The sequence below is a fragment of the Poromitra crassiceps genome, assembly GCF_964638095.1.
Source record: "Poromitra crassiceps genome assembly, chromosome: 2".
Taxonomy (NCBI): Eukaryota; Metazoa; Chordata; class Actinopteri; order Beryciformes; family Melamphaidae; genus Poromitra; species Poromitra crassiceps.
The window spans coordinates 29,871,841-29,896,951 of record NC_139624.1 but is presented as its reverse complement, the minus strand read 5'-3'; the positions used below and the strand labels follow the sequence as shown (position 1 = coordinate 29,896,951).

Below are 25,111 nucleotides of genomic sequence, written 5' to 3'. Positions count from 1 at the left end.
TTCTATTAGTTCTTTTGAGATATTGTGTGTTCACAAAATCCTAACAGAAACGAATCCTCGGCTCTTGAAAGATGAGCCAGAATCCTCAAAAAAAAACCTTGGCAGAAGCTAACTACAGTATTGAAAAACGGCTGGCAGTGAATGTGTTAAACTGATAAAAAAGTCAACATTTTTATTTTGTTTCAGTCAGAGTGAAATGTTATGTGTCTCCTGACTCTAAAGATAGTTGAATCGCTTGATTTGACCAAGTAAAAAAAACGGACGGACGGACGGACGGACAGACGGGGGCGAAAACATAATCTGTATTGGAAATATCTAATAAGCCATTGCAGGTTCCACAACACTGTATTTTCTACTGTATTAATTATGATAACCATCTGGATAAACTTACTGAGCTAACGTTAGCAGCTAAGGTTAGCTGGTGCAACAATCAATGGTCCCTCCAGGTGGCCCTTTTTCCACGCAAAACGGCATTATGTGTGATCAGCCAAGCTTCTCTGCAATGCATTATCAGCTGTAATGGCTTTTAATGCCCCCGTAAAATAAGTTAGAGTTAACTTTCTGTATGTTAAAATTACTCTGTTTGTAAAGCGTGTCCTCGCGTTTCCTCTACTAATGTCAATGTTACGGCGCGTTGCATCGGGAGCCACCGTTACTGTTAAAGGCCGGGTTTTCCGTGGGGAATATGAATATATATTAAATCTCACGCCCCTAAGGTTTTAGAATCCGTTGAAATTTTTGAAATTGGTTGTTTACAGCCTGAGATATCACCAGAAATCCACTCTGTGTGTGTGGGGGGGGGGGTGGTGGGGGGGGGGGGGGGTGCGGGGACTCGAAATACTACATTTCCCACAATGCACTGGGCTCGCGTGGCCTTCGTTTCCATGCCCACCCCTCAGGCGTTTGGCTGATATCAAACTCCAGTAGGTGGCGGTAATGCACATATATGTTTGCCAACCGCCATAAAACTCAAAGAAGAAGAAGACATGGAGAGAAGACATGGAGAGAAGAAGAAATAAATCGAAAATAAATCGAAAATCAATTGCCTCCAAATTGCACCAAATGTAAACGGTAGTATATATGTCGGGAGATGTCTTCATAAAAAAAATTTCATGCATTTTAAGGCATTTTCGTAGGAGTTACGCGCATCTGATGTTGTAACTATTTTCTGTAAAAATGTGTAAAAACGGGTACATTGCTCAGCGTTGATTTCGTTACTTCAACCCACCTACTACTAGATGTAAAATTTGACGAGCTTTCCAATGCCGCCAGTCCCGTGTCGATTAGTGCTTCCGTTCCCGAGATAATGGTCTCTTTGCAAGGAACTATGGGAAGCTAATATTAGCTACAGCAGGCTAGGCGGTTGACAAGATGGCTGCGTTTTTGTTTTGGTCAAGGCCTCTGAAGGGGCGTGGAGGACCTCTAGAGGCGGGACCATGGCCAACAACAGTTGTAGTTCATAGGTGCACGACTTCCGCAAGGCGGACTTAGGCCAGATGACGCGAAACGCGTCGGCTGGCCCAAAAAATATGTGAGAGATGCTTGATATCTCTGGCAGTGAATATCCAATTTCAAAAATTTCAACGGATTCGAAAACCTTAGGGGCGTGAGATTTAATATATATTCATATTCCCCACGGAAAACCCATCCTTTAACGACTGTTAACCGTCATCTACGAGGCAGGTCTCTGATTGGCCCGTGCACTTTGCCATTTCCGGAGGCGGGCTGGGGGTGGGCTGATCCACAGAAGAAAACAGAATGTGAGTTCATGTGATCACGATGGTTTACCAGGCTAGAACACACTTCCTCCATGTCTCTCTCACACACACACACACACACACACACACACACACAGACAAACACATACTCGCATGCACGCACGCACGCACACACAGACGCACACACACACACACACACACACACACACACACACAGACAGACAGACAGACACACACACACACAAACACACACACACAGATAGACACAGACACACACACACACACACACACACACACACACACATACTCGCATGCACGAACGCACGGCGCACGCACACACACACACAAACACACACACACACACACACACACACACATAGCTATGCAGATGACACCCAACTCTACATAGCCCTCTCATTGGATGACTATGCCCCCATAGAGACACTGTGTCAGTGCCTTGCGCAAATTAATGATTGGATGTGCCAGAATTTTCTCCAACTTAATAAAGACAAAACAGAGATAATTGTCTTCGGCAAAAAAGAAGATAGGCTCAAAGTTACTGCTCACCTCGAATCCCTATCCTTGAAGCCAAAGGACCAGGTAAAAAATCTTGGCATTATTATTGACTCTGATCTAAATTTCAACTCCCACATCAAGCTTATAAGAAAATCTGCCTTCTATCATCTAAAAAATATAGCAAGGATTAGAGGCTATATGTCCAAACAAGATCTTGAAAAACTAATTCATGCTTTCATTTCTAGCAGGCTAGACTACTGCAACAGTCTTTTCAATGGTCTTCCCAAAAAAGCTATTAAACAACTACAGCTCATTCAGAATGCGGCTGCTAGAGTTCTAACAAGAACCAAGAAAGCTGAACACATTACACCAGTTCTCAAATCCCTGCATTGGCTGCCAGTAAATCTTAGAATAGACTTTAAAATTCTGCTAATAGTTTACAAATCTCTCAACGGGTCAGGCCCACACTACATCTCTGAAATGCTTCTACACTATGAACCATCCAGATCCCTGAGATCTTCAGGCACTGGTCTACTAATTGTCCCGAGGACCAAATCAAAACATGGTGAAGCCGCGTTCTCCCACTATGCTTCTCATAACTGGAACAAACTCCCTGAACACATTAGATCTGCCCCTACTCTGCCTATTTTTAAATCCAAGCTAAAGACCTTTATGTTTACTCTTGCTTTTAACTGCTACTAAACTACTGCCTCTCTCGGCCTGTAATTTTTTATTTTTTTTTCCTGTACATTTCCAACAAATGGACTGTACATGTAATAATAATACTGAAGAATGCCTTGTAACTTATTTAAAACAGAAATAATGTTTCATGTTTGTTAATTTGAGTATATATTTTAACTAAAACTGTCGGCTGTGTTTTTTATGTGTTTTTTATATGTGCATTGCTTTGCTGCTTGTTTTTTCGATTATTTTTTTGTAAAGCACCTTGAATTGCCTTTGTGTATGAAAGGTGCTATATAAATAAATTTGACTTGACTTGACTTGGGGTGTCACAATATATCGTCCCACGAAATTTCGCGATAGTAAAACGTCACGATATGTATCGTTGAGATGAAATCTCATATCGTGAAAAAAAAAAAAAAAAAAAAAAAAATTTTTTTTTTTTTTTTTCAAAAATAGACAAAGAAACGTCTTTGTTTGTTGAAGTTCAATGTGTGGAAAGTAGTTCAGTTGAACAAGTCTCTGAAGAGACACATGAGAAGTTATACAGGAGAGAAATCATTCAATTGAGTTTCTGGCAAAACTGTTTACTTGACAGGAAAAACTGAAGATGCATAAAAAATAGACTAAGAAAAGTCTTGTTGTTTGAGTTTGAAGAAAAACTGAAGATGCATAATGAGAATTTATACTGCTGAGAAACCTTTTAGTTCAAAGTAAATCTAAGTGACGGTGTAACTCATTCTATTTCAAGATAAGCCTTATCTCCAATCTCATGTTTTTTCTAGTTGTTATTGTAATAACAATTTCCCACAACAGCATGTTTTGTATTTGTGCATTTCAAATAAAATACTACTTTTCCAGTCATATATTGTCATTATTCAAGTTTTAAAAAATATTGTTAAAATCGTATCGTATCGTATCGTTATCGTGAACCCAGTATCGCGATACGTATCGTATCGTGAACTGAGTGTATCGTGACACCCCTACACACACACAAACACACAAACACGCATACACACAGGCAGACACACACACATTTTACAGTGGCCTCGGCAACATAGAAGATGATGTCTTGTCTGGGTGCTGCTGTGTGTACACAGTATGTGAATAAATGTGAAAGAGACAGACAGTGGTCCTTTATGAGAGTGAGAGAGACACACATAGAGAGGGAGAGAAAGAGAGAGAGAGAAAGGAAGAAAATTGTTCTAGTAATCCTGTCTACAGCCCCAAATCTTGTATGTCCCAACACACACACACACACACACACACACACACACACACACACACACACACACACACACAAACACACACACACACGGGTCCTGGGTTTGTGCTGAGGGAATACCTTGGATGACAAGAAGTTGTTCTCCTAAATGGATTTGGAACGTTTTGCTGTGTGTGTGTGTGTGTGTGTGTGTGTGTGTGTGTGTGTGTGTGTGTGTGTGTGTGTGTGTGTGTGTGTGTGTGTGTGTGAGAGAGAGCGTGTGTACCTGTCTGTATGTGTCCTGGTGGTGCTCGTCGTTGCGGGAGTCGTAGTACTGCTGGATGAAGCCAAAGTATTCTTGTCTTTTCCTCTGTAGGACGCTCTCTCTCCTCTCTGCATTGGCTGGCAGGTAACCCTGAGAGAGAGAGAGAGAGAGAGAGAGAGAGAGAGAGAGAGAGAGAGAGAGAGAGAGAGAGAGAGAGAGAAAGGTAAAAAGGTAAAAAGCTGATTACAGGAATTCAAAGCTATACACACCTGGGGCTGGTTGCACCAAGTGGTCTTAACTATGCCTGGTCGTAACTCCTACGTCGGTCTTAGTTAAGACCAGTCTTTAGAGTGGATTTACGCCTGTTGCACCAACATGGCTTACGTCTGGTCTTAACTACGCCGGTCATAGCAATGTGAATTGCCAGGGAATGTCCCCTGATTGGCACAAAAATGTGCCTCACGACCTGCTTGGAGTGTCACTGTGCCACTACGCTCTATCAGCCACTACTGTATGTGCATCACTACACCCTCCCTCATCTCACCCTCCCTCGCTCCGGGGGAAAAATGGCGGTGATTGAGCCAGACAGACAGTCTGAATGAAATTGAATGTAACGTTCCCAATTCTATGTATTAAATTCAAAAAAATTAACGGTAACATTTGGGAAGGCTAAGCCACACAACTAGTTAGTTATAATCTAACATCGTGCTTCAAAGACGGAGAACTGGCTGTGTTACGACGATGACGGTAAGGACTCAAAAAGGTCTCCGCGGAGATCTCTGTTACAGGCAGGCTCTACGCCTCCTCCTGACCAGGCGTAAGAGTTACGCCTGGTCGTAGTGAAAAGAAGGCTTAAGCCGTCTTGGTGCAACCGGCGTAGCTGTTAGGTCGTAAAGTTACGACCAACTTAGCTTAAGACCAGTGTAAGACCAGTTGGTGCAACCGGCCCCTGATGCTTTAGAGCAGTGATACTCAACCCGAGGCTCTAGAGCCACATGCGGCTCCTTTAAGGGTAGTTGTGGCTAAGTAGAACGACCGCAGATACTGTATATGCCTCTGCCAACAAGTGAGCAGTCGACATCAATGTCTGTCCAGACTTTGACTTTTGAGCCAAATGTGAAGAAATTCAGTCAAGGCGTGTCTGAGATATCGCGTTAACGAGGTAGAAAATGTTGTTTGCGAGGTCACAGTGACCTTGAACTTTGACCACCAAAATCGAATCAGTTCATCTTTGAATCCAAGTGGACGTTTGAGCCAAATTTGACGAAATTCCGTCAACGCGTTCCTGAGATATTGCGTTAACGAACATCAGACGGACTTACGTACGCGTACGGACAACTGAAATCGGCTTGGAGTGGTCTGCCAGCCGCGGGTCCCTGGTGCTTGGAAATCGAGGATCCAAATAGACATTATTTTGATCAAACTGACCTCATTATGGGGATCTACAGTGGCAGGTTTGCCTCCTAACATTATTAAAAGTTCACCAAATCCCATATTAACATTTAAAGAGCTAAAACTAAACAGCTTTTCAGCCCTGCTTTGCGGGCGGCCATGTTGGCTGGGCTCTAGCTTCGAGCTGGTGCAAGATGCATTCTGGGATACACACTGTATCTACTCTATAAATAAAGTTGACTTGACTGTATACTCTATAACAGCCCGCATACATAATTTCATATTAGTAGTATACAGTAGATACACCTTGAGAAAGAGTAGACAGTATGCTGAGTAGAGGTATTCGAACAGGCCGACTATATACTGTATAGAAATCGCCAATCTCCTCGCTGATGAGCTAATTTGCTGATGCAGGTAAAGCCCAATTTATGCTTCGTCTGCCGACACTTTTGAAATGGTCGCAGACAGAAATGAGGACTTGAGTCGACACTTTCAAGTGTCTGCGAGCAGTGTCTGCTACCTGGTGAAATGTCTAGTGTCGCTGACTACGTCACATAATGTCGCGCAAGTCTGATTGGCTATATAGACGGGCACGCGCGACTTCCTTGTTTTAGTTTTCGCTGAAATGAAATTAATGAGCGTGTCCCCGGTATTTTTATCAGCCTGTCCTTGATGTATGACTTCGTGAAAATCACAAAGAACACCGTGACCAACTTCCCAGAGAGAGAGGAAGTGATTGTGTGGTTGTGTGTCGTTATATGCGGCGACGTGGGTTCACTGACAGCATTCCCTCTCTTGCCTGTCTGCACTGCACTAGTTCTCTGCCTCCCTCTGTCTCTAGCGTCACGTGACCGTTGCGCCGTGGAGAGAAGCATAAATGCAGCAACATGAGCGACACTTTATTTTTCGTCTGCGACCATGTGCTGAGCGACACTTTATAATAAGTATAAATTAAGCTTAAGACGTGTCGTGAGGCTTCAGTAGACTTTCAGACTGTTTCATAACCAGTTCAATGTCTCCCCGAAGCTCCTTTAAATTGTTCATATTAGACAATGTGTGAAATGTAATACAGTCTGGTACAATTGAGCAGATAGCAATCTGGGTCCAGTTACAAACTTCAGAAAATATGAGCGGACAATATCTATTTCCACTCATAATATCAATACACCAGTCTGAGCCCAACACACTCACACAGAGTTGTCAGTTGCACATGGAAATCAGCTCTCTGAGAAAGGCTAAATTGCAAACTCCTCCACTCAGGATCACAGACTCTATAAATGACACAATTTGTATTTGTTGATTGACCAAATCCTTTGCACCTCTCGCTGCAATGCTCTTTCTGTGTGTGTGTGTGTGTGTGTGTGTTTGTGTGTGTGTGTGTGTGTGTGTGTGTGTGTGTGTGTGTGTGTGTACCATCGACATATATGAATGGACAGAGCATCTGGTCCCGTTCAGTGAAGCCGCTGTTAGATCGCCGCTCTGGCGGCAGGTGCCAGTATAGGTCACAAGGCCCGCCTCCCCATGTTAGTGGATGGGGAAATCACAACCGAAATAATCACAGTACACGTCAGATCTTTTTTTTTCCAAAGGTGGGTTGTATCATTTTAGATAGTTATTATCATGCTAATGCCTGTGCAAGTGGTCATTTTTCTGATCAGTTTGTTTTTAAGCAGTTATTTGACATATAAAAAGGGATGATTGACAGCTGTGGCAGCCAGTCTCAAGCCTTCATTGGCTGGATAGGCTCTTCATATTATAGATCTAGCGTTAGTTTTACATAGACAAGAAACAGCTACTGCTTGGTAAAACGGCTTGATCTGTTATCTCCCAGACATATCGATGGACCACAATAAAAAGGACATTGTTTTGAGAAAGGTGCGCGAGGAAGTAACATTGGTTGGGGACTGAAGTAAGTTCAGAAAATATGTATTTTATTAGTTACTCCAGCTACGTTATCGGTTACCGTAATTCTTCCAATAACCGCCTGTACTCTAATTGCCGCCGGGTCTTCCCTTTACCGCCGGGTCCAAATTGATTTAGCATAAGCGCCTGACTCATTTTCCCGCCGGGGCGTTTTTTAGATAAATACGGTATTTTGCACTGTATGTTTTTGTGTTGACTAAATTCAGTCACTTACGGTAATGACGTTGTTTTGGAGGAAGTCAGGCGGAAGTTTCATCCTGTCAGACAGTTTTATATTTTACGGATTCCTGTAGGCCAGTGATACTCAACTGGCGGCCCGCGGGCAACATGCAAGATACCCGCTGAATAAGTGTCCAAATGTTCATGTCATTCTGGCCAATACTCCACTTCTGTTATAGCATTTCAGTCTGGAATATGGAATATCTTTCAATAATCTATGATTTAGCTGCTAAATTGTCAAATACCGCCGTCTGCTCGCTACCCAGGCACTTATGTATGTACTTAACCTAACTAACTATCCGGTGTGCACAACATTGTCAGACTAAACTCCGGCTGACACCCCAAAAACCTACAATCCGCTACAGAAAAATGTATATTGATTGTTTATTAACTGGCCCCTGGCCTTCTATCATTTCACGAAGGTGGCCCCCGGGCAAAGCAAGTTGAGTATCCCTGCTGTAGACAACGTGCTGAGACGCTGTCTAACCAGGAGCAGTGGGCAACTTACGCTAACGTAGCTCAGTTGTGCCTTGTAAAAGTGCATTTCTCTCAGCGGAACAGCGATCATAAATGCAGTATGGATTATACCCATTATACTGGACATGTATTGGAAACCTGGCGTCTACCTACTATTTGGTAAGTCTGCTTGTTTTGTCTAACGCTAGTGCTGCAGTGCTGTTTGTTTGGTTGGCGTTAGCTTGGTAGCTAGCTACGTTAGCGTGCCTTCTATGTTGCTTTGCTGGGAGTGTCTGGCAAGCGAGACTAATAACGTTGCTATGACTTCTTTCCAATGAAACACAAACAACTGAATGTGTGGGCGGTAGGCTAATGTTAAATTAATAATATAATAAATAAATGCTAATTTAAAATATGGTATGGCTGTTTGGCAGAGGGAGAAGAGGAGAGCAATGAACTGATACAGTAGTTGGATGATGATGATGATGGCAATGAAGACGATCAAATTTGGCAGGTGCTTTATTAACATAGGTTCCTGTGATATGATGAACTCAAAATGCTAAATAATAAAAAAATATTTCTGGTTTCCAGGGACTTTAACAACCGATAATGATAGCTGGAATAACAATAATAGACACATATTTTCAGAACTTACCAGGTTGTCCAACTGCCAGGAAATGTGCTTTATAACGTTAACTCCCGTCCCGGGTATAAGATACACAACCACCAGGCATTAGCTAATCGCTAGCAATACAAACTGGAGGTTTTATTTTTGGTATTAAAGCAATAAACGTTTTTATATATGGATATCTCAGGGAAATGCTTTGACTGTGGGGATGTTCGTTCTTCACAAGCTCCTCTCTTAGCTGTTGTAATGATATACCATTGACATAAATAAGATATAGCTCAGTGGGATATACAGTCAGAGAAGATAATTGGCATAAATGATAATTGGAAATTATCCGATAATCATCGGATAATTTCCCCCTTATAGCTCAGTGAGAGGCTGAGATCAGCCCGGAGGTGTGACTTGTCTGGCTGCTAGGAGCAATCTCCGACAACGAAATTCTGATTTTCGTACAGGCATCATTTTGATCAACTGATCTCATAGTGGGAATCTTCCTGGTTACTTTTCCAGAGACAAAAAATATTACAACTTAAAGTGCCATATTTACAGAGCTCTACATAAGAAAGTTCAGAGGGGACGGGGACCTTACATAGGGCTTTCACACCAGCAGGGCTCCGTGCCGGTTCCGGTTCCCGAACTCAAATTTGAACCGGCCGGGGTGTTCAGACCGAAAAAACAATTGGTTCGGAACCTGAAAAGTTGGTTCTCAGCGGAACCGAAAAATAGTTGGTTTTTCCTTGGGAACCGTGACATCATCAGTGGGCGTGTCTCATTCTAGGCTGTGAAAATGAGCAGGAAGGAGAAGGCGGCAGTGACAACATGGAGAAAAAGAATTTGCAGTGGTCTCCTGAGGAAACCAAATGTTCAGTGGCGATTTGGGCATCTACCGAATCTCAAGAAAAGCTAGAAAGCAGTACAAGAAAAAGCAAGTCGTATGCCGAACTTGCGGAAGAGATGGCCAAGGCTGGGTTCACTCGAACACCAGACCAAATAATTAATAAACTTAAAAAACTGAAGAAGGACTACCGAATAATGTCCTCCCACTTTGGTTCCGCTTAAACTGGTGTGAACGCGGGCTGGTTCGCCAGAAAGCACCAAGGTTCTGAGACTCCAGAACGGAACCAGAGCCAGAACCAGAACCGTGTCTGTCTGAAAGCGGTAACAGAGGTTCTAACTCAACGGAGCTACTGTGCAGAATCTGGTTCACTGATCTGGCAGGATTTCGGCTTCACTTGACCCTACTGGGCGGAGATAGCCACCATCTCTCCATATTTAATATAGCTCAATGGTGTGTACTCCTGGGCGTGTGTGTCAGAGTGTGTGTCAGGCAGTCTCTGAGAGTATACGTTTGTATACAGTAAGCGCAAAATGCTGCAAGTGGGTGCTTGTGTTGGCAGGCTTAAAAAGTCCACCGCAACTGAACAACAAAATCTGAAGTGTATTAGAAGCAGGCGCTGGAACGCTCAAATATTCACAAAGCAAAACAACTCTTCAAAACAGTACTCAAGCACCACTTGTCATTTGCAATTTGTCTTGGTTGCCCATCCGAAAATAACTGAACCTTTGATCTTTTTTTTCCATCAATTAGATTTTGTTCATCTTCTACCCTCAAGTGCCTTCATGTTTAGGAAGAATCACATGATCAATTGGACTGGAGTAGTTTTACCTAACTTTTTTTTAAAGGGGCAAGTAATAATAGGTAAAAGAAGTTTAAGATTTACTGATGCGATGTGGGTGCACTCACTTGGTAAACATTAACGACTTGGCACACTGGGACAAGACTAAAATCTCAGACCCGCACCATTTAACAATTACAGAATAACAATTATCCTACCTCCTCCTGTTTAAAGTCATTAGCTTGCCGGACTCCACTGACCTTACTGGATTTGACTGGACCAGATGGGCTTCTGTCAGGTGGGAGATGCATTTCTCACTGCTTTGCTGCGACGAGTAATTGAGTATTTGTTTGAATGGTGCAGATCATAACATTTTTGCTGCCTGGACCTTTACATTTTATCTGTGGTCTAGTGGTTGAGAGAAAGAGAGAGAGAGCGAGAGACACTGACAGACAGACTGACTGACTGACAGAGAGACAGACAGACAGACAGACAGACAGACAGACAGACTGACTGAAAGAAGACTAATGTGTGATGGCTCTGTGTGACCTGCCAGTGCTTCCTCCTCTGTCTGTTCATCGCTCCATGTGAAGCTCATCTCTCCATTCTGCCCTCCCTCTCTCCCTCCCTGTAATGGATCCTCCAGCCAAACAGCACTCATCCTCAAAACGAGAGGAAAATACACTTGTGGAATCCATTTGGGAAGTTTAAATGAAATCATTTGTTTAGCAAGTGTTCAGGCAAACTAAATTAATTTCTGCTTAACAGAAGCACTTTGTCCTATAAATACAGATACGCCCTAGTATATGGGTCGAGCAGAAGTTGAATAAACAAAAACTATAACTTCTCTGTCTCCATCTCTGATATCGGCCAGAATGATATGTAAAGACTACTACAAGTTCTCTGTTTGGTAACTCATTGTGAGAAGTAACTCTGACTGTAGCACTCATCTCTCCTTCTAGCTCTCACCTGCCCTCCTCTCCTTAGGAAGTCAATAGATCAGATCAATCTACATAGTTTGATAGAGTGCTGCTGCAAACGTATTTGGTTACGCACAGACATACACATACCTCAGACCATGTTTCCTGTTTCCTCCAGCATCAGCTGGGGGTTGACACCTCCATTCATCGCTGTACTCATCTTGGAAACCCTGCAAGCTGCCATGTTAATGGGACATTTGGCAAACATTTTTGCCATACCGCTACCTACCTATAGTTTGGTTTTGGAGGAATCGTTAGCTTAGCTCAGTTGCTGGAAGTAAGCAGCTCCTCTCAAAAGTAGCTCTGAAAAATACTGGTCTTCCTCAAAGTACGACATAATTTCCGACCAATGGCTACAAGGCTAGCACGCCAACATACAGTAAGGGGCTCACAAGTCTGCCTCACGAATGAGAAAACTACTTTGTCCTTTTCTCCAACGCAATATCATTATGTAGAATGTTGTACATACATGTAATGTTATAATGCGTTCCTACTGCCTCTACTTCCAGAGGCCCCGATCGATACATCTCATATACGCCTTCAGCCTTCAATGTTTGCACAGCCAGTTAGTTTTCTCCTCTCTCCCACCACTTCCCATTGAACAGCCACACTCCATTAGCAAATGTACATATTGCCACAGGCTGACATTCTTTCGCAAAGCAGAAAAGCCATTTAATTTTCCCTTCTCCTTCAGGCTCGGACGCCAACTGCTCCTTAAACAAATGAAACAAAATGGTGTTATTTGTGAAATAATAGGAAGTTCAACCGGATGTGTTTTTTGGAGCCAGGGGCAAAGTGTGGCATCTACCTCCCACCGAGTGGAAGGGGGGCGGAGAGAGGCATCCAATGAGGCTACAAATTGCTCTCTCCCTCCCAGCCTGTTGTCTGGCTTTTATTTGTCTCCTTTGTGCTTTTTAATTTCCACACTGGCTAATAATGGTGGAGACAGTGATGTACGGTTCATGCTGTGTGCTGGTAAATGCAGGTTCATGCTGTGTGCTGGTAAATGCAGGTTCATGCTGTGTGCTGGTTCATGCTGTGTGCTGGTAAATGCAGGTTCATGCTGTGTGCTGGTAAATGCAGGTTCATGCTGTGTGCTGGTTCATGCAGGTTCATGCTGTGTGCTGGTAAATGCAGGTTCATGCTGTGTGCTGGTTCATGCTGTGTGCTGGTAAATGCAGGTTCATGCTGTGTGCTGGTTCATGCTGTGTGCTGCTAAATGCAGGTTCATGCTGTGTGCTGCTAAATGCAGGTTCATGCTGTGTGCTGCTAAATGCAGGTTCATGCTGTGTGCTGGTAAATGCAGGTTCATGCTGTGTGCTGCTAAATGCAGGTTCATGCTGTGTGCTGGTAAATGCAGGTTCATGCTGTGTGCTGGTAAATGCAGGGCATTGGGGGAGCATTAGCAGGTATCCAACGAGGTGGGAGAAGTTGTTTCTTGTCTTTGTCAGGTGAAGAAGAGCCTAGCTCAAGCCTGCTGGAGGGGAGGAAAAACATCAAATAGGGTACCGCTCGCCGGTGAGCAGGGGAAGGGCACAGGGGACATGCTGGTGAGCAGGGGAAGGGCACAGGGGACATGCTGGTGAGCAGGGGAAGGGCACAGGGGACATGCTGGTGAGCAGGGGAAGGGCACAGGGGACATGCTGGTGAGCAGGGGAAGGGCACAGGGGACATGCTGGTGAGCAGGGGAAGGGCACAGGGGACATGCTGGTGAGCAGGGGAAGGGCACAGGGGACATGCTGGTGAGCAGGGGAAGGGCACAGGGGACAGGGCGGTGAGCAGGGGAAGGGCACAGGGGACATGCTGGTGAGCAGGGGAAGGGCACAGGGGACATGCTGGTGAGCAGGGGAAGGGCACAGGGGACATGCTGGTGAGCAGGGGAAGGGCACAGGGGACATGCTGGTGAGCAGGGGAAGGACACAGGGGACATCCTGGTGAGCAGGGGAAGGGCACAGGGGACATGCTGGTGAGCAGGGGAAGGGCACAGGGGACATGCTGGTGAGCAGGGGAAGGGCACAGGGGACACCACTGGAAAGAAGTTTTATTAGGCGGCTGCGCCAACTTTATGGAACATAGGGTGGGCTGTGAGTCTGTGTGTGTGCCTGATGGAGAATAGAGATTTTTTGGGGCTGATCCCTCCTATCTATTCCCCCGTTGGATCATACCACAGATGGGATTGAAAAGGCAGTGAAGTGTTGGGATACTTCAGCAGAGATGATACTTCAGCAGAGATGAGTGCTCTTGACAGCAGCCAGAGTTAGCTTTAATCCTGGGCTTAGATTTGGCCCAAGGCTAATTCACACCGTACGAAGGCTTTGAGAAATCCATTGAAAACCTTGCAAGCTTACTTCAGATATGGCTCTGACATTGCTAGCATTGTCCAGGGTTCTTCCTGCATAGAGTAATGTTTGGCGGAAATTCGGGTATCATTCAGAGCTCCACTTTGTCCAAGTTGACGTCATATGCACACATCTCATCCAAAATGTTGCATGACCGCCTCCACTTCCCAGAACCCTCCTTGGTTTTTCCCTGTGTTTTCCCTCCGACCGGGAAGTGCAGCGTGAACGCAAATATGCCAGGGGCGGAGGTTCTGAGTTGAAACTTCCAGTGGTCTGAGTTGTCATGAATGCGGTATGACTCTAGATCTAGCATTTTCACTGTATCATTTTAGAGAATGTCAAAGTTAAAGTACCTTTCTAAAACGTGGGGTGCTGTGAAAACACATTGCTCCATAATTTCTGACAATGATGATATATTTGTGTTCATCAGGATCACCCTGACTGCACACACTAACCCAAAAGTCAAAAGTCTGCACGAACGTCTGGTCATGCTTACTGTTGTAGTCAAACCCCCCCCCCCCAAAGGCCCATTCTGAGGCAGGAGAAACCCTGTTGCCCCAGTAGTGATTACCCAACAACACAGTGAATGAAACACCAACATGTTTATGAACATGTTTCATAGACAAATGTTATCAGACAGTGGAGACGTGTGTTGCACTCTATTACGCTCAATGTCAAGTTGCTAAATTCTCATCGCACACTTCTCCATGTTTTTAACACTTTGAGTGCCACGGCCCTTGGGCAAAAGGTGCTGTACTGTGCCACATAGGCCGCAATGCATTTTAATATAGCCATATAATTTTTTGTGTTCCTCTTATATGGACAACCAATAGCCTCAATGAAACTTTGAACCCTTCTGTTTCATTTTAAAAGAAAACTGTGTTTATAAACCGTTCCATTTTGGAAATACACCCCTCTGAAAAAGAGTGTTTTCGACCGAAAAGAGCATGCTGAAATTAGTTTCTGAGATAATCACATCTTTATGTTAGAAAGGCGACAGAATGAATTCTGCTTTGAGTTGAACAAACATCGAGCCTGCTGCTGCATGGGTGTGTGTGTACTGTCAATGGTTGTATGCTGTTAGTGCCCTGCGTGCCCCACCCCCCTCCTCCTCCTCCTCCGTGGTGGGAGGAGTCGAGTGTCTCTGCTCTGCTGCGGTTTGCTCTGTTTGATCTGCACTGAAAAGTCCGCTGCCTGCACCCCCCGCTTTTTTACAGCGTGTCCTCGGCTCCCAGCTGAGAATAATGTCACTTTTCATAAAGACGCTGGTGTCGCCGTGTCGACAACTAAATCATATGGATGGACTATCGCAGCGGACACGGATGGGGCTCAATTGTGGCAGCAGATGACTGCTGTTCACAGGCACAGCTAACGACGTTATGCTTCAAGCATATCAATGGCGATTTCCATTTCCTCATGACTTCTTCTGTCTTTTCTCCTGGCCTTTGTCTAATCGGGAGGGCACTGTCGCCACCTAAGGGTTCTGTAAAATAGGTTAGACACATTCAATAGCTCCCATATTGTAAGAGGCGATGTAAGAGGCTTAGATCGACATTCCCCCGTCAAAATATGAATTTGGAGTTATTGACGCCATTTGGCGTCGCTGGCAGCCTACGGTAAATTTATCTTGACGCCATATGGCGTCGCTGGCACTCAATGTGTTAAGAGAAAGAAGCAACAGACAAAACTTCCTGTGGTGACTATGTTGGAGACCAAACTAACTCTTACATTTCTCCTTTTCTTGCTTTTATTTTTCTTTTCGTCCTTCCTTGTTTCCTTTACTTACTTGGCCTCCTCTGAGACACCACCTCCCTTCCTCTCTCTCTCCATGCTACTTTTGGCCTCAGTGAAGCAGAGGTGCTCCGTCCAACCATCATTTACAAAGGGCCTAGGGCAGCTGGAGCCTGCAGCCCCAAAGTTCAGGGGTGACAGAAAAGATTGTCAATTGACACTATGCGCGAGTGCACACACACACACACACACACACACACACACACACACAAACATAATAGCCAGGTACACACACACACACACACACACACACACACACACACACAGACAAAGATAGTCACACCGTCATGCACAAACATTTAATGGAGTGTTATCTATGGTACATTAGCTGTGCAGAAAGAGACCCGCAAACATACACACACACACACACACACACACACACACACACACATAAACACACACACATAAACACACACACAGCACCTTAGTGGCAGCTATGCTCTGCAGCTTCACACGGCTTCACACGGACCCTCACTTCAGTAAAGTACCAAACAAAGCAGCAGTTAACAGTCCAAACCCCAGTCAATAACCTCCCACCACAAAAAACAAGTGCATGCACACACACACACACACACACACACACACACACACCTTTAATGGCATCTTTTCTGCGGCACATTAGCTATTGTGCGGTAATTAATGGGAGAGTCATGGTGTTGAAAAAGCCTGTCTCTCTGCAGACTAGGAGCTGTAAACCACAACAATGGCTTAATGAGTAAACACACTGCGGCTCATGAATAAATTATTTGTGCCTGGCAATTAATTTTCCCTATTCAAGTTTAGAAAAAAAGGAACTCATCTTCATAAATCACAAAAGGGAGGAGGTTGGGAGAGAGAACATGACAGCAACTGTGGGTGTGCGGTTGATGCAGCTTGTGTGTGTTTTGATGTGTACGTAGTTGCATCATGTTGTGTGTGTTTGATGCAGCTTGTGTGTGTTTTGATGTGTATGTAGTTGCATCATGTTGTGTGTTTGATGCAACTTGTGTGTTTTGATGTGTATGTAGTTGCATCATGTTGTGTGTTTGATGCAACTTGTGTGTGTTTTGATGTGTATGTAGTTGCATCATGTTGTGTGTGTTTGATGCAGCTTGTGTGTGTTTTGATGTGTATGTAGTTGCATCATGTTGTGTGTTTGATGCAACTTGTGTGTGTTTTGATGTGTATGTAGTTGCATCATGTTGTGTGTTTGATGTGTATGTAGTTGCACCATGTTGTGTGTTTGACGTGTATGTAGTTGCATCATGTTGTGTGTTTGATGTGTATGTAGTTGCACCATGTTGTGTGTTTGATGTGTATGTAGTTGCATCATGTTGTGTGTTTGATGTGTATGTAGTTGCACCATGTTGTGTGTTTGACGTGTATGTAGTTGCATCATGTTGTGTGTTTGATGTGTATGTAGTTGCATCATGTTGTGTGTTTGATGTGTATGTAGTTGCACCATGTTGTGTGTTTGACGTGTATGTAGTTGCATCATGTTGTGTGTTTGATGTGTATGTAGTTCCACCATGTTGTGTGTTTGATGTGTATGTAGTTGCATCATGTTGTGTGTTTGATGCAACTTGTGTGTGTTTTGATGTGTATGTACTAGTTGCATCATGTTGTGTGTTTGATGTGTATGTAGTTGCATCATGTTGTGTGTTTGATGTGTATGTAGTTGCATCATGTTGTGTGTTTGATGTGTATGTAGTTGCATCATGTTGTGTGTTTGATGCAACTTGTTTGTGTTTTGATGTGTATGTAGTTGCATCATGTTGTGTTTGATGCAACTTGTGTGTGTTTTGATGTGTACGTAGTTGCATCATGTTGTGTTTGATGCAACTTGTGTGTGTTTTGATGTGTATGTAGTTGCATCATGTTGTGTTTTGATGTGTATGTAGTTGCATCATGTTGTGTGTTTGATGCAACTTGTGTGTGTTTTGATGTGTATGTAGTTGCATCATGTTGTGTTTTGATGTGTATGTAGTTGCATCATGTTGTGTGTTTGATGCAACTTGTGTGTGTTTTGATGTGTATGTAGTTGCATCATGTTGTGTTTTGATGTGTATGTAGTTGCATCATGTTGTGTGTGTTTGATGCAGCTTGTGTGTGTTTTGATGTGTATGTAGTTGCATCATGTTGTGTGTGTTTGATGCAGCTTGTGTGTGTTTTGATGTGTATGTAGTTGCATCATGTTGTGTGTTTGATGCAACTTGTGTGTGTTTTGATGTGTATGTAGTTGCATCATGTTGTGTTTTGATGTGTATGTAGTTGCATCATGTTGTGTTTTGATGTGTATGTAGTTGCATCATGTTGTGTGTGTTTGATGCAGCTTGTGTGTGTTTTGATGTGTATGTAGTTGCATCATGTTGTGTGTGTTTGATGCAGCTTGTGTGTGTTTTGATGTGTATGTAGTTGCATCATGTTGTGTGTGTTTGATGCAGCTTGTGTGTGTTTTGATGTGTATGTAGTTGCATCATGTTGTGTGTTTGATGCAACTTGTGTGTGTTTTGATGTGTATGTAGTTGCATCATGTTGTGTTTTGATGTGTATGTAGTTGCATCATGTTGTGTTTTGATGTGTATGTAGTTGCATCATGTTGTGTGTGTTTGATGCAGCTTGTGTGTGTTTTGATGTGTATGTAGTTGCATCATGTTGTGTGTGTTTGATGCAGCTTGTGTGTGTTTTGATGTGTATGTAGTTGCATCATGTTGTGTGTTTGATGCAACTTGTGTGTGTTTTGATGTGTATGTAGTTGCATCATGTTGTGTTTTGATGTGTATGTAGTTGCATCATGTTGTGTGTTTGATGCAACTTGTGTGTGTTTTGATGTGTATGTAGTTGCATCATGTTGTGTTTTGATGTGTATGTAGTTGCATCATGTTGTGTGTGTTTGATGCAGCTTGTGTGTGTTTTGATGTGTATGTAGTTGCATCATGTTGTGTGTGTTTGATGCAGCTTGTGTGTGTTTTGATGTGTATGTAGTTGCATCATGTTGTGTGTTTGATGCAACTTGTGTGTGTTTTGATGTGTATGTAGTTGCATCATGTTGTGTGTTTGATGCAACTTGTGTGTGTTTTGATGTGTATGTAGTTGCATCATGTTGTGTTTTGATGTGTATGTAGTTGCATCATGTTGTGTTTTGATGTGTATGTAGTTGCATCATGTTGTGTGTGTTTGATGCAGCTTGTGTGTGTTTTGATGTGTATGTAGTTGCATCATGTTGTGTGTGTTTGATGCAGCTTGTGTGTGTTTTGATGTGTATGTAGTTGCATCATGTTGTGTGTGTTTGATGCAGCTTGTGTGTGTTTTGATGTGTATGTAGTTGCATCATGTTGTGTGTTTTGATGTGTACGTAGTTGCATCATGTTGTGTGTGTTTGATGCAGCTTGTGTGTGTTTTGATGTGTATGTAGTTGCATCATGTTGTGTGTTTTGATGTGTACGTAGTTGCATCATGTTGTGTGTGTTTGATGCAGCTTGTGTGTGTTTTGATGTGTATGTAGTTGCATCATGTTGTGTGTGTTTGATGCAGCTTGTGTGTGTTTTGATGTGTATGTAGTTGCATCATGTTGTGTGTGTTTGATGCAGCTTGTGTGTGTTTTGATGTGTATGTAGTTGCATCATGTTGTGTGTTTTGATGTGTATGTAGTTGCATCATGTTGTGTGTGTTTGATGCAGCTTGTGTGTGTTTTGATGTGTATGTAGTTGCATCATGTTGTGTGTTTTGATGTGTACGTAGTTGCATCATGTTGTGTGTGTTTGATGCAGCTTGTGTGTGTTTTGATGTGTATGTAGTTCCACCATGTTGTGTGTTTGATGTGTATGTAGTTGCATCATGTTGTGTGTTTGATGCAACTTGTGTGTGTTTTGATGTGTATGTACTAGTTGCATCATGTTGTGTGTTTGATGTGTATGTAGTTGCATCATGTTGTGTGTTTGATGTGTATGTAGTTGCATCATGTTGTGTGTTTGATGTGTATGTAGTTGCATCATGTTGTGTGTTTGATGCAACTTGTTTGTGTTTTGATGTGTATGTAGTTGCATCATGTTGTGTTTGATGCAACTTGTGTGTGTTTTGATGTGTACGTAGTTGCATCATGTTGTGTTTGATGCAACTTGTGTGTGTTTTGATGTGTATGTAGTTGCATCATGTTGTGTTTTGATGTGTATGTAGTTGCATCATGTTGTGTGTTTGATGCAACTTGTGTGTGTTTTGATGTGTATGTAGTTGCATCATGTTGTGTTTTGATGTGTATGTAGTTGCATCATGTTGTGTGTGTTTGATGCAGCTTGTGTGTGTTTTGATGTGTATGTAGTTGCATCATGTTGTGTGTGTTTGATGCAGCTTGTGTGTGTTTTGATGTGTATGTAGTTGCATCATGTTGTGTGTTTGATGCAACTTGTGTGTGTTTTGATGTGTATGTAGTTGCATCATGTTGTGTGTTTGATGCAACTTGTGTGTGTTTTGATGTGTATGTAGTTGCATCATGTTGTGTTTTGATGTGTATGTAGTTGCATCATGTTGTGTTTTGATGTGTATGTAGTTGCATCATGTTGTGTGTGTTTGATGCAGCTTGTGTGTGTTTTGATGTGTATGTAGTTGCATCATGTTGTGTGTGTTTGATGCAGCTTGTGTGTGTTTTGATGTGTATGTAGTTGCATCATGTTGTGTGTTTTGATGTGTACGTAGTTGCATCATGTTGTGTGTGTTTGATGCAGCTTGTGTGTGTTTTGATGTGTATGTAGTTGCATCATGTTGTGTGTTTTGATGTGTACGTAGTTGCATCATGTTGTGTGTGTTTGATGCAGCTTGTGTGTGTTTTGATGTGTATGTAGTTGCATCATGTTGTGTGTGTTTGATGCAGCTTGTGTGTGTTTTGATGTGTATGTAGTTGCATCATGTTGTGTGTGTTTGATGCAACTTGTGTGTGTTTTGATGTGTATGTAGTTGCATCATGTTGTGTGTTTTGATGTGTATGTAGTTGCATCATGTTGTGTGTGTTTGATGCAGCTTGTGTGTGTTTTGATGTGTATGTAGTTGCATCATGTTGTGTGTTTTGATGTGTACGTAGTTGCATCATGTTGTGTGTGTTTGATGCAGCTTGTGTGTGTTTTGATGTGTATGTAGTTCCACCATGTTGTGTGTTTGATGTGTATGTAGTTGCATCATGTTGTGTGTTTGATGCAACTTGTGTGTGTTTTGATGTGTATGTACTAGTTGCATCATGTTGTGTGTTTGATGTGTATGTAGTTGCATCATGTTGTGTGTTTGATGCAACTTGTGTGTGTTTTGATGTGTATGTAGTTGCATCATGTTGTGTTTTGATGTGTATGTAGTTGCATCATGTTGTGTGTTTGATGCAACTTGTGTGTGTTTTGATGTGTATGTAGTTGCATCATGTTGTGTGTTTGATGCAACTTGTGTGTTTTGATGTGTATGTAGTTGCATCATGTTGTGTGTTTGATGCAACTTGTGTGTGTTTTGATGTGTATGTAGTTGCATCATGTTGTGTTTTGATGTGTATGTAGTTGCATCATGTTGTGTGTTTGATGTGTACGTAGTTGCATCATGTTGTGTGTGTTTGATGCAGCTTGTGTGTGTTTTGATGTGTATGTAGTTGCATCATGTTGTGTGTTTGATGTGTACGTAGTTGCATCATGTTGTGTGTGTTTGATGCAGCTTGTGTGTGTTTTGATGTGTATGTAGTTGCATCATGTTGTGTGTTTTGATGTGTACGTAGTTGCATCATGTTGTGTGTGTTTGATGCAGCTTGTGTGTGTTTTGATGTGTATGTAGTTGCATCATGTTGTGTGTGTTTGATGCAGCTTGTGTGTGTTTTGATGTGTATGTAGTTGCATCATGTTGTGTGTGTTTGATGCAGCTTGTGTGTGTTTTGATGTGTATGTAGTTGCATCATGTTGTGTGTGTTTGATGCAGCTTGTGTGTGTTTTGATGTGTATGTAGTTGCATCATGTTGTGTGTTTTGATGTGTACGTAGTTGCATCATGTTGTGTGTGTTTGATGCAGCTTGTGTGTGTTTTGATGTGTATGTAGTTGCATCATGTTGTGTGTTTTGATGTGTACGTAGTTGCATCATGTTGTGTGTGTTTGATGCAGCTTGTGTGTGTTTTGATGTGTATGTAGTTCCACCATGTTGTGTGTTTGATGTGTATGTAGTTGCATCATGTTGTGTGTTTGATGCAACTTGTGTGTGTTTTGATGTGTATGTACTAGTTGCATCATGTTGTGTGTTTGATGTGTATGTAGTTGCATCATGTTGTGTGTTTGATGCAACTTGTTTGTGTTTTGATGTGTATGTAGTTGCATCATGTTGTGTTTGATGCAACTTGTGTGTGTTTTGATGTGTACGTAGTTGCATCATGTTGTGTTTGATGCAACTTGTGTGTGTTTTGATGTGTATGTAGTTGCATCATGTTGTGTTTTGATGTGTATGTAGTTGCATCATGTTGTGTGTTTGATGCAACTTGTGTGTGTTTTGATGTGTATGTAGTTGCATCATGTTGTGTGTTTGATGCAACTTGTGTGTGTTTTGATGTGTATGTAGTTGCATCATGTTGTGTGTTTGATGCAACTTGTGTGTGTTTTGATGTGTATGTAGTTGCATCATGTTGTGTTTTGATGTGTATGTAGTTGCATCATGTTGTGTGTTTGATGTGTACGTAGTTGCATCATGTTGTGTGTGTTTGATGCAGCTTGTGTGTGTTTTGATGTGTATGTAGTTGCATCATGTTGTGTGTTTTGATGTGTACGTAGTTGCATCATGTTGTGTGTGTTTGATGCAGCTTGTGTGTGTTTTGATGTGTATGTAGTTGCATCATGTTGTGTGTTTTGATGTGTACGTAGTTGCATCATGTTGTGTGTGTTTGATGCAGCTTGTGTGTGTTTTGATGTGTATGTAGTTGCATCATGTTGTGTGTGTTTGATGCAGCTTGTGTGTGTTTTGATGTGTATGTAGTTGCATCATGTTGTGTGTGTTTGATGCAGCTTGTGTGTGTTTTGATGTGTATGTAGTTGCATCATGTTGTGTGTGTTTGATGCAGCTTGTGTGTGTTTTGATGTGTATGTAGTTGCATCATGTTGTGTGTTTTGATGTGTACGTAGTTGCATCATGTTGTGTGTGTTTGATGCAGCTTGTGTGTGTTTTGATGTGTATGTAGTTGCATCATGTTGTGTGTTTTGATGTGTACGTAGTTGCATCATGTTGTGTGTGTTTGATGCAGCTTGTGTGTGTTTTGATGTGTATGTAGTTGCATCATGTTGTGTGTGTTTGATGCAGCTTGTGTGTGTTTTGATGTGTATGTAGTTGCATCATGTTGTGTGTGTTTGATGCAGCTTGTGTGTGTTTTGATGTGTATGTAGTTGCATCATGTTGTGTGTGTTTGATGCAGCTTGTGTGCGTTTTGATGTGTATGTAGTTGCATCATGTGTGTTTCTGTGCATTTGATTGTGTTTTGCATCTGAGAGCATTTCTGACTGTGTATATGTGTTTGCACCCAATTGTGCATGTTTGTGAATATTTGTTTGTCGATGCTCGTGTATGTTTCTGTGTGTTTGCATGTATTGCAAGGGGTGTGTGTGTGTGTGTGTGTGTGTGTGTGTGTGTGTGTGTGTGTGCGTGTGTGCGTGCGTGTGTGCATACGTGCGTGCGAGGGCACGTGTGTAAAACTTACTGAGAGGAGCTTCCATGTAATCGGCCGGACCTGTCGTGGGATTCCGGACCAGCTGAGTTTCCGTAGCTCCTCTGTAGAAGAAAACAACAAAAACACCAGAGACTGTCAGAGAGTCATTTTCTCCCCATGTTTTAGTTTTTATAGGTAGAGTCAAACAGCCACAGCAACACTTTACTGACTAACTCATGTCTCAAACTTAAAGCACCATAAGCCTTTGTTCACACCAGGTGCTTAACATAAACAGAGCTGAAGCTTGAGGCACGCTGAACCTGAGCTCACACTTAAAGGAACACTCTGCCCATTTTCAACCAGCTTTGTATCATTAGAACATCAGTAGTATATCAGAAAACTGTAAACGGTTTTGAAGTCTGTCATTTAATTTGACAGTTATTGAGTGTGGACCAGTGACATCACTGGTCCACACTAACTCAAATAAATAACTCATTAACTCAAATCAACTCTCAATAACTGTCAAACTAGATGAATGATGAATAGTTTGACAGTTATTGAGAGTTGATTTGAGTTAATGAGTTATTAATTTGAGTTAGTGTGGACCAGTGATGTCACTGGTCCACACTTTAACACTCAATAACTGTCAAATTAAATGACAGACTTCAAAACCGTTTACAGTTTTCTGATATACTACTGATGTTCTAATGATACAAAGCTGGTTGAAAATGGGCGGAGTGTTCCTTTAACCGGTCACACCAGAAGCCCTCTCTTTTGCTCAGCACCTCGCTCGGAGCTGCTCCACCGGCCCCTCCCCCCGCTCACAACTTCCATCGAATTCATGTCTGGCAGTTTCGCGCTTCATGCATCAAGCTTGGAAAATAGGACTCAATCCTAAACGATGGCTTGAGCACGCGTTAAACGTGCCTTGAGCATGCCTTGAGCGTGACATGCGCGACTGGTGTGAACGGCCTCGCCTGCTAACAAGGACGTCCAAATGAAACTTGTGGGTTCAGCGTAGGTTGAGCTTAGGTTGGGCGTTGCTTCGGCGTACGGTGTAACGGGCACTAAGTCTAGGATGTCCATATATCATCATGATAAGTTAATATTCAAATAGGTAACTAAGTGACATTCACACATGCATGACCGCACACACACACACACACACACACACACACACACACACACACACACACACACACACACACACACACACACACACACACACACACACACACAGACTGCAGGAAGGGATGGGTTGGGGTGAGAAATGGCAGTGTCTGCAGATAATACGTATTATCATCTAGTATCTAGTAAACTGTGACTTCTATGTCTTCCTATTTTCAATGAAGGACTTATTCTACCTTCAACTGATATAATAACTAGACTACGATAAAGCTAAACCTATTTATTGCTTGTGTCAACACTTTTCTAATGGTTTTGCATAGGGACCCAAAACTGAAGTGAGAACTTCCCTACCTTTCACTGTTAAAACTGGACTGAGAACATTCCCCACCTTTCACTGTTAAAACTGAACTGAGAACGTTCCCCACCATTCACTGTTAAAACTGGACTGAGAACTTCCCCACCTTTCATTGTTAAAACTGGACTGAGAACTTCCCCACCTTTCACTGTTAAAACTGGACTGAGAACGTTCCCCACGTTTCACTGTTAAAACTGGACTGAGAACTTCCCCACCTTTCACTGTTAAAACTGGACTGAGAACATTCCCCACCTTTCACTGTTAAAACTGGACTGAGA

General features: G+C 42.6%; 1 protein-coding gene across 1 annotated transcript in view; it reads right to left on the bottom strand.

Annotated features, from left to right (window-relative positions):
- The window catches only part of tbc1d22a (TBC1 domain family, member 22a), a 365,114-nt gene that overhangs the window by 276,773 nt on the left and 63,230 nt on the right, over positions 1–25,111 (bottom strand). Inside the window, exons 6-7 of the mRNA XM_083651077.1 lie at positions 23,402–23,472; positions 4,406–4,534 (exon numbers count right to left, since the gene is read on the bottom strand). Coding sequence (XP_083507203.1) covers positions 4,406–4,534; positions 23,402–23,472 — 200 coding nt within the window. The remainder of the gene's footprint in view (positions 1–4,405; positions 4,535–23,401; positions 23,473–25,111) is intronic.